The sequence below is a fragment of the Parasteatoda tepidariorum genome, chromosome 5 (assembly GCF_043381705.1).
Source record: "Parasteatoda tepidariorum isolate YZ-2023 chromosome 5, CAS_Ptep_4.0, whole genome shotgun sequence".
Taxonomy (NCBI): Eukaryota; Metazoa; Arthropoda; class Arachnida; order Araneae; family Theridiidae; genus Parasteatoda; species Parasteatoda tepidariorum.
The window spans coordinates 23,840,487-23,851,433 of NC_092208.1; the positions used below are offsets into that span (position 1 = coordinate 23,840,487).

General features: G+C 27.3%; 1 protein-coding gene across 5 annotated transcripts in view; it reads right to left on the reverse strand.

The window, feature by feature from the left end:
- The window catches only part of LOC107451318 (peptidyl-tRNA hydrolase 2, mitochondrial), a 17,866-nt gene that overhangs the window by 2,546 nt on the left and 4,373 nt on the right, over positions 1-10,947 (reverse strand). For all 5 annotated transcript variants that reach the window (XM_071181192.1, XM_071181190.1, XM_071181188.1 and 2 more), the window contains exons 4-5: positions 6,779-6,900; positions 5,036-5,148 (exon numbers count right to left, since the gene is read on the reverse strand). In XM_071181192.1, the coding sequence (XP_071037293.1) occupies positions 5,036-5,148; positions 6,779-6,900 (235 nt within the window). The remainder of the gene's footprint in view (positions 1-5,035; positions 5,149-6,778; positions 6,901-10,947) is intronic.

Below are 10,947 nucleotides of genomic sequence, written 5' to 3' on the forward strand. Positions count from 1 at the left end.
TATATATATATATATAGTTTTTCTTGCATTTCTGGTCTAGTCTCATACGGCAGAAGGCAGGTCAGAAAAACTAAATAGCCAGACAAGTTTCATTTCTTACACCCATTCCCATATAATTAAAAACACATGTTACACTTATTAACCCCTCAATGAAAGAAGAAAAAAAACAGTCTATAAATATAAATAAAAATATCTATTATAATGTAAGTAAAAATATCTATTTCTTTATTCACGAAAATTATATAAAACAACGAATATATCTATTTTCAAATTCCGGGATTACAAGAAACATATCACAAATATACATGTTTCATGAGTGCTGACATCTAGTTTAAAATGAAATATCTCTAAACAAATTACAAATAGTTTAGTGCTGCCACCTGCTGTCTAAATGAGGGAATAAATATGATTTTAGATATAAGAAGAAGATTGTTTTAATCTCTTTGGCTCATTACTTTCAAAAACTGGAGCCCGAAATTATGACAGGAACAAGAAATAGAAAACCAAACTTTACCCTATCATTTTAATGGAAGTGAAAAAGTAGAGGTTAAGACAAATAACTATTGCAAAAATACTCAATGTTTATTAATAAATTACACAATCATGGAAAGTAATGACTACCAAAAGACAAAATGAACAGAAAACCCCTTTAGCATTCCTCACCCCCCCCCACCTCTCAGGACATGTTTTACAAATAGCCGTTTCTATCACTCTTAAATAAAAGAATTCTATTATTGTCTAGTAACTAATGCCTCCTTATAAAAAATTGTCCTCATTTTTTACAAGGTGGTATTTTTCATTCATTCATTTTTTTTTCATTGTATTCTTTTTTTACAAGGTACAATAACGTACTGTATTAAAGTTGTGAAAAAATTCAAAACTTTTTTCAGGAATTTCTTTTTCTCTCACAGACTGATAAGATCAAATTTCCTTGATTTTGGTAACTGGTTGCATACATTTTTGAGATAACTTATTCATGTAAAGTGAGTGGGGAAAAAAACATCACACTGAATAATGGTCAGATTTTTCCAAACAAAATGCCAATCTTAATGGCTAATGCCAATCTAATAAAATAATTGATTAAGTGCTAATAGTAATTCCTTCAGTTAGGAATTCACAACCCTTTTCAGTCAAATACCACTTGCGCCGCAACTGGACTATCAAGTCATGTTGGAGGCAAATATCATAATTTTTATGTAAACATTATTGTTCTAAGAATTAAATTTTTTTTCAGTAAACTTAGTAAGGTATTTGCAGAAAATTATTTTTAATTATTAGAATTCATTCAAAAAAGAAAAAACGTGCTTTTTTAAAAAAAAAGTACCTTTTTTATCAATAATTGATTTATCAAAAAAAAATATGTATATATATCTGTATATAAATATTGGAGAGAAAAAATATAAATTCTAACAAAAAAAAAAAAAACTTTAATGGTCACAAAATGGAAGTGTTAAAAAAATACAGATGTGTTTCAATGAGTAACAAAAAAGTAAATTAAATATTTTAAAAGAAAATTTATAGAGTTCAAACAAAAACCAAAGATTAAAACAAAACTATTATAGTACAAAACTATTATAGTACAAAACTATTATAGTACAAAATTAGATTCCATATTAAATAACAATTTCAGACTTCAGATATTATTTCTAATTTTTTTATTTTCAGAGGTTTTATGGAATTTTAAATAGGAAATGTTTTCTTTCGGTAAAATCCCCATAGCTAAAAAATTTTTTTTTAAAAATTACAAACAGTGAGCAGTTTAAAAATTCAAGTTTCCTTCCACTTTTCTAGTTTTCCTTGTAGCAATAATGTTGTATTAAAATATCAGAATTCTAAATAGTATCTGCAAATATATGGCACTGAAGAAAAAATGATGGAAAAACAACTTATATTTAGGATGAAATATGCACAGGTTAACTCCTTAATGCACAGAGTTTTTGAGGAAAAAAACGGTAAAAAAAACATTTATTTTTTAATGTAAAAAAACACACTTTAGAACAAGGTTTCCATTTGTTATCGCTCCTGGCTCAACTTTTCTTTTGGTAGACTTTGATATACTGCGCTTTTGTTCCATGGAAAAAAGCTATATTTTATTCGTGAGTAAATAAGTGTTATAGCTTACAATCCTATGTAAATGATAATATCAATAAAACAATTTTTTTTCTTAGCTTTCACATTGTTATTTTCAATTCTTGATTATATTAGAGTGTGAAAAATTATAGCAGCATAAAATACAATGTCGCTCGAATTATCCCGAGTGTGCACAGTTTGGCCTGTTTGGCGAGCTCGAATTTACTCGAGCGCACAAGTTAAGGGGTTAATTGTATCAAAAAGTGATAATTTAAATATGCGATTTGAACTTGGATCTCGTAATAATATCGTAGCAAAAATACCAGATTTTCAAAATCACATGGAAAAGCGTAGTAATAACTGCCTTTAAAAAAATCGAAAGGCATTTAAATTTATGATGAAATTGGCAGAAATAAAACATGTCAAAAAATGATAAATTAAATTCGCAACCTTTAACTCACGAGTGGCAATATAATAATAAACAAACTTTTAAACCACATGGAAAGAGCTGGTTATAATTGCTAAAATAACAACCAAAACATCACTAGAATTTATGATGAATCCAGAGACATTAAAGTTAGGCAAAAAGCAATTACATAAATTTGAAATGTACACATCGTAATATCATATTAAAAATATCCAGCTTCTTATAGAGTTCTTTTCTTCATAGGAATAACCTTTGAAAAAGCGGTCAAAAAACAATGCAGATTTACAATAGAATCTGCTTAAATTGAGCACTTTAAAATTTTGCTAGGTTTCAAAATTGTTGCCTTATTTTTCAAAATGTTTTTTAAAATTATTTTGCTTAGTGGTTCTTGCGGGCTGCACATCAACAGTCCATAGGTGGTATTTTTGATTTGCTTAAAAACTTCTTAGGATATGTGAAATTCACATTAAAGGACGAAAACTTTTGGCCATTTTTCTGGCTAAACTATTAGAGTCATATTTTCCAAATTGCAGCTACCCCCATATTTTGATGGTCTAAAAACCAAATTCGTTGAAAAAAACACTTTTATTTGCAGAAATGCCGTCTTTGTGACTGTTCACTTATTTCAAAAATAATTAGCATATGTAAAGTTACTCTTATTAAGATGGGCACACAGTTCCGATAATTTAAACAAAAGTCATTAAATTACTTTATTAGTAAATAACAACTGAAATATACAATAAAAAAAAAACTTTTTTTTTAAATTGAACTAGAAAATAAATAATTTAAGAAATATAAAAACTGAAAGAATACAATAGAAAAAGCATATCACATGTAAGAATTTAGATAGCAGAAAAGAGACAGCGCAACATATTTCTTTTTTGCTCTCTACTACTTATAATAAAACAAGTATAGCAAGAGAAAACATTACAATTACTGGAAACATTGGTTGTCAGTTTGCATAAATGTTGATGATGAAATTCTTTGGATTTTGATTGTGTAAGCGTTAAACAACTTTTTGCTTTAAAAAGAGATGCATTAAAAAAGAAAAATAAATGTTTTGGGTTATACCTATTTATTAATATATTACAGATAAAATATTTTACTTTTAGGTACCTCAGACCCAAATTAAACAGATCCCCTGATTTTGGGGGTAGTTTAATGAAATAACTTGATTCTTCCAAATTAATAAAGCTCCTCAACTTTCTCTGCCCAAGTTAAATGAGAATGATATTTACAGTAAAAAAATTATTCTCATAAAATAAAAAAAACAAAAGAAACAAATTATATTTCTAAACCATCTAAAAAGAGTCATGAAGTAATGAAATTAATCAAATGAATAACTTAGATGAGATTTTCAGGTCTATGAGAATAAATCTCATTAAACTCATAAATAAAGAAAACAAATAATTTTTTTTTTATGTTACAATAAACGAAATAAACTTCATTCTGATACATTTAGAAAAACTAATTTGCTAACGTAGTTTGCCTATGTTACCACATTCTAATATTGAACGTTCAGATTATCTGACATAACAAAATAAAAAATAATTAAATGTTTTAGAGAGTGCAATGAGTTTTTTTTATTATTTTTATTAATGACAGCTATAAGCTAGCAAACGTCACTGATGCTATTTTTAAATTATTTGAAAAACAAAATTGTTTGCAGTCTAATTTCTGTCAATGGTAAGTTCTAAGCCAATAAAAAAAATTTTTTTTTTCCTTTTCTTAGATTCTCAAGAAGATTTGAAATTGAAATTTTTGAACGATCTTTATGCTTGGAGACTAAAATTACCCCTTTCATCCACTGTACAAATTTGTGGATTAAGGTCACAAACAGTTCTGGAGTTCTAAGTTTAAGAGAAGAAAGTCTAAGAGAGAGAAACACACAAGCTCTTTATTCCATCATTTGAGATAATACATATATACTTTACTATCAGAGAATTAGTCTCATTAGAGACAAATGTAAAATAGTATTTTAATGTTTTCAGGTTATCATTGTTAATGAATTGTTTATATTAACAATGATTCAAATTTTTTTAACTTAATTTACCAATCTATTTTTATATTTTACACATCAAATATAAAATTCATGAAATTTATCACAAATTATTTATTTGTTTACACAATCAGTCTAAGAGAGAGACACACACAAGTCTAAGAGAGAGACACACACAAGCTCTTTATTACATCATTTGAGATAATAGATATATACTTTACTATCAGAGAATTAGTCTCATTAGAGACAAATGTAAAATAGCATTTTAATGTTTTCAGGTTATCATTGTTAATGAATTGTTTATATTAACAATGATACAAATTTTTTTTACAATAATTTACCAATCTATTTTTATATTTTACACATCAAATATAAAATTCATGAAATTTATCACAAATTATTTATTTGTTTACACAATCGACGAAAGATTGGTAGGACAGAATTACTTTATCTTACAAAACGCAGTGTACATTTAATATAGTATTAAACATACATTGCACTGTTTAATAGTCTTTTACTATTAAAAAAATGATGCTCACCAGGTCCAACTGCTAATACAGTTTTACTTCCTGCAGGAATTTGTGTCTTTCCAGCATCACAAACTAAGCTTACAATTAGACCAGATTCTTTAGCATCTTTTGCAACACATAATCTGGGGGGAAAAATCAATGTCATTTAATAAGAAGACATAAAAAAACAGCATAAGTATATAATAAATAAAATAAAAATAATAATTTATCCCTATTTAAAAAAAAAACTAATATCTCTCAAGGCAGCATTTCCACAGTGGAAGAAATTTAACAACTCAGACTTGTTTGTATCATAAATAAAGACCAATTATGTGTGTACAATTCAAAGAATGGAATACTTGTTTTTCTGTATAGGCAACCAAAGTTTGAATTATGGGTTAAAAATTCTGTTTCCTCATTGCTCATAAATTTAGCAAACCATTGAAATGCATCATAATCTTATTTCCATTCATATAATATGAGGGCTGTTTTTTTTAAATAAGGGCCGTTTGAAAATATAAACCAAACGAAAGAAAATCTTTATGCAACAAATTTATTTTCAGATTTGACATGCGTTTCTCATTTTTTAAGCATAGTTGCCAAGTTTGTTTAAACACTTATCATAACTTACAACTAGATTTAGAATACCCTCTTCGTGCAAAGTTGCCGCCTGCTCCGTTAACAAAGAGGTCACGATCATTTTCACATATTCGTCATCACTGTAGTAATTGCAGCCGAAATGATATCGGAAGATTTGAAAATCACTCAGCACAAAATTCCATATCAGCGCGGCAGACAGGTTTTTTGCCGACTAAAAATGCATTACTGACTATATCTCATGCGTGACGGGAGAGTTGTTAAACTTGATTATTTTAAAGACACAGAACTGACCACACAGTTTTCCTACACAGCTGCAACACTAGCACTCTGTGCGACACACACGCTCCACCTATTAGTGTGCACAACAAAACAGCCCTTACTTAAAAAGCAACCATCGTAGTACTAAGTAGATACAATAATTAATTCAAACAAGCAATCAAAAAAAAAAAACACTTTTAATAATATTTTGTGAATAATAATAAAGCCAGTAAAATCTGATATCGATGATATTTTGGATTATTAAATACGAAAATTAAAATATTTCAATTATAAAATTTAATGCCACAGTAAAATAAAGAACTTTTTAGAAAATTTTTCTAATAAACTATTTCTTAAGATCAAAATAGAAAACATTCTATTGGTGATAAAAAGCTATAAATGTGTAACTCATGCAATTAAACTTAACTAAACTTTACATTTGATGTTACACTTAAAACTTAAATCAAATTTTTTTTATCATGATTTTTAAATTCAGCTATGCACTGGAAAATAATTCATAGGGGTTGGAGAAAAGAACAAAAGCATTTTTTATTGACTTTTAATAGCTACATTTGGTTATAGCTCAAGAGCAAAATTTGACAAACATTGATTTAATATCTTAAAACGCACACTAGAAGTGACTAGAATGACCCCATAAGATGTAACATGCCTTCACATCGGTATTGTATGTATGAAATATTTCTATATAACTTGGACTTTATTCATACTATATATTAAATATAAATAGTCAAATCTGAATATCATGTAAGAAATTGGAAATCTTTAAAAGAAAAAGGGGAAAAAACTATTAGTCAAATACATTTATTGAACACAAAATATTTTTACTAAGTATATTGAAAATCAATAATTAAATAGATTGCAGAACAAATAAATTAAAAATAATAAATTACTTACAAAGTCTGTTCATCATCCACTTTAACAACTACTTTTCTTTGTCCGTAGCTCATCCATTTTTTCAGGGCACTGGGAGATTTTCTAGAAGAATTCTGATAAGCCATAACAGATGCATGAGAGCACTGCAAATACCATTTCAAATCAGTACACACAACAAATAAAATGACATTTTGTATAATCAAATATATTTTTATCATTGTTTTCTATTATAAAGAGCACAACATTACAGTCCCTTTGGCCAACAAAATTTCTAATTTACATAAAAAAAAGTTTTAATGAACTGGCAGGTGAACGTATATAATATTGCAGGTGAATGCATATATAACTGTATAAAATATTTTTTCACTGAAAAAAATATTTTAAATTTTAAACTAATATTTCACAAATACTTACGTACAGTGCGGGAAAAAAAAATCTCTCTCAATAAATTTTGAACTAATGATTGGATCTTCACGTTCTTAATCGGAATGGGTCGAAGGGGTTTCTTGATATATTCTAATTAATAACTGCAGACGATATTTTAAGTTACAAAATCAGACGCAAAAACTTTCTTTTTTTGAATAAACATGCCTTTTTTCAATTGATTTGGATTTCTGACTCCAAAATATAGGGACACATTAGTATTTATAAGCAAACAAGGTTAAAAATAAACAAAAAACATTATGTGAAAGGTGCTTGCACAAAACACCAAAACAAGTTTCATTGAAATTTGAAGATGCTTCATAAAATCCTATTTCATTTTCTGCTTCTTTTGGAAATCAAACATATTGTAAAGTTTTTAGGCTGTGACTTCTTCAATAGCAATTTTTTAGGTATCAATAGCATTTATTTTTCTTTCCCTTAAATATTTATGACTCTCATAGTGTTTACTACATTCTAACTTCCTTTTAACAACGACTATGAAAACATAAATTAATAGCAATCATTATGGAAAATCTTGTATGTCTACTGCATTATAATCATAAAGTTATTTCGTCCCTTATTTTAATAAGAATACACTAATTAAATAAAGCAAATTTAACAACTTAACACATTATTAATTACTACTTATCATCATTAATTACTATTTAGTTGCAATAAATTATTATTCATACATTATTCAGTTTGTTTCATGAAATGTTCAATAATTACTTATAATTTTATTACCCTTTTTCTTCATATTTCTGGCAATTGGTGATTCATGATATAGGAAAGTGGGCAATTGCACGATAAATAAAATGTCACAGAGCGGACACTTTGCTTCATTATTTAAAAATAATAATTTTTAATGAAAAATAAACTTTTAAAATTTTTTCAGATTCTTCTCAGCGAAATTCATGTATAAATGAAGTCTATTTGAAATTTTTCATAAATTTTGCATTTTTAAAAATTAAAGAAATACTATAGTGGAAGGGACAGCAAAACTATGCATTTTTAAAAATCTAATTTCAAGTGGAACTTCTGTCCCTATGTTAGCGTTAAGAAAATGAGTCATTATAACAATAAAGGAATACGTAACAATATTATAACAATAAAGGAATTAGGTCTACTTAACAACAAAAAAATAAATAAATAAAAATACTGTGTGCTACAAAATGTAAAATTTTTTTTCGATTGACAGCTAATTTTTTAAAAATTTATTAACATGTTGTGAAGGGAACTTATGGTGCGTGAAATATAGTGGGGGGGGGGCACATTTTGTTCTTAGTAAGCGATAGATATTTCCAAAGGAAATTCAACTCTTATATGAGCTGAGTGTTTGCATATTTTTTTAAAGAGAATAATGCTATTTAACTATTAAAAAAATTTTACTATAAAAGCTCAAATATTATTTTAAACAATACAGAGAGCTCAAATATTTGTTAATACACTTCAGAGAGTACTTTGAATCCTCTCTGTAAAATAAAAAGGGAAATGCAAAGTTTGCACATCACATTTTTATTTAATTATAATGTTTCTAATTAGTTTAGAAAATAAAAAAAAGTCAATTTTTGTAGATCAAAAGTAGTTTCAGGAAAAAAAATAGCAGTTTTAGAGCAACAAAATAATTTTCTGTTTCTTTTTTCTGGAAAGACAAACAAAACACCTGTATCATTAGATTTTTTTTAAAAACAGCACTTCAACCGTATCATTTTATATGGCAGACACTTTTGCAACATAAAACCTGTTTTTATTTTTCAACCCTATCACATCAAAATTACTAATAACAAATGTTGCATCATTATGAATGTTTTTGTTAGATATAACACTCAATGAATCATCCTCAGAAACTTATATCAAGATATTGTGGATTGAACGCAAGGTTTCTCTTTCCTCTACAGAAAAAGTGAGCTTGTAAAAATTTTCAATTTATTTTTTAGTCAAAACCAACCAATGTAATGGTCATGAGATAGATTTCAACATTCATTGCCCCTGACACTTCAGTTCCTGTTCTTTACTATTATAGTCTTCTGACGAAAACATCACTTTAGCTTTTTCTTTATTTCTTGTTAAAATAAATACAATCAAACTAATTTTTACATATTTATGAAATAAATGAGAGCATCATGTGTTCTATGTAATAATTTTTTAAGATTAATTTCCAAGAATTTACTGTTTCCTCAAGATTATCTGGTTCAATTCAAATATACTTTTTTAAATTAAATTTGACATCTGGCACCAAAAAACATAAAAATGCATTGAAAAGTATTGCAGAGGAAACACCATTTTTAGTAGCATTTATTTTTCTGAAAATTATTTTTCAATAAATTTTTTTTTTTAATGTATCGAGTAGGACTGGGCTATAAATCGATATATCGCGACATATCGATTTAACGCCTGTATCGGCAGGCCGATACAGCGATTTTCGTTCCAGGCGATGCATCAGAAATCTGATTTAAGCCGTCGAGTAAAGAAGACGAATGATATAGCGATACAAGATAGGCAAGGATCTCTTACGTTCCGATGCCAACTCGCGCTGGGGAAGATGATGTATGCATCGATATATTGAAACGGCCTTGATTGATGAGCAGTAGAATCAGAATCAGTTTTGAGAATGAGAACATATATCGTGATCTCGCATGTTCGTTTCCGCACCTCTTAGTTTTTTCTTCTTCTTTGTCGCGACTTTATATCGTTTCTTACGAATAAAGTAAAAACTTTTTTAGATAAAGAAAAAAGTTTTTACTTTATTTACTTAAAGTTTTTAAAAAGTTTTAGTAAAAACTTTTTTAGGTAAAGAAAATTTAAAAAATAGTTAGGTAAATATATTGATAAATTTCAATTTTATTTATTTTTTTATTATTTATTTTTAAAATAAGAAATCTTTCGTTATTCAGACGTGCCAACCTAGCAAAATTAACATTCAGGAGTTTCCTTCACAAGAATTCAGGAGATTTCAGGAGGGATAAAAAAAGGCGCACGGTATGCAATATTTGACACTTCTAAGGAATTTTAAGTAAAAAATTTATTAAATATAAGAATGCAAGAAATTTTACACACTAATAGAGCAATAATTGTTTAAAAATATTAAATGGAAATAAAATAATTAAACACAGATTTAGCAACACAAAACTATATTAGGTAGATACTCTTTAAATAAATACCATTTCCTTAATAAAACATTATTCAAAAACCCGACACTGTAATAAAAATACACAAAAACTTTTAAAAAATAAACAAATTGAATAAGTATTTTATTTTAAAAAACCAATTCAATACTAATGTCTGTACAATAAAGAACCAATTATCCGGGATGCTCGGGACCATCGCTATCCCGGATGTCTTAATTTCCCGGTTTCCTGGATCGACAAAAAAGTGTCGTTAATCGATGTTTTATCAAACCCAAATTACAAGGAAAAAATGTAAACACATTTTAAAGTAAGAGAAAAAAGAAAAGCACTCCTAAATCTAAAAAGGAAAAAAATTGTAGAAAAATAAAATTTAAAAGAATAAAAAAATTTGCAAGTTTAGACAAGAAAAACAAGTTTAAAAAATAATTACGATTCCTAAATCAACTAATAAACAAAACCAATGATTAAATAACGCAATATATTTCATGGGGGGGGGGCGAAAATAAAAGGAAAACCTATTAATCTAAATAAAAACAACACTTGAAAATTATCGAACCGAAACGATAGTTAAAAAACGGCACTAGCATAAATATTAAAACCTAGAACAAGGCAAGATCAACGGACTTTAAAAAAAAAAAA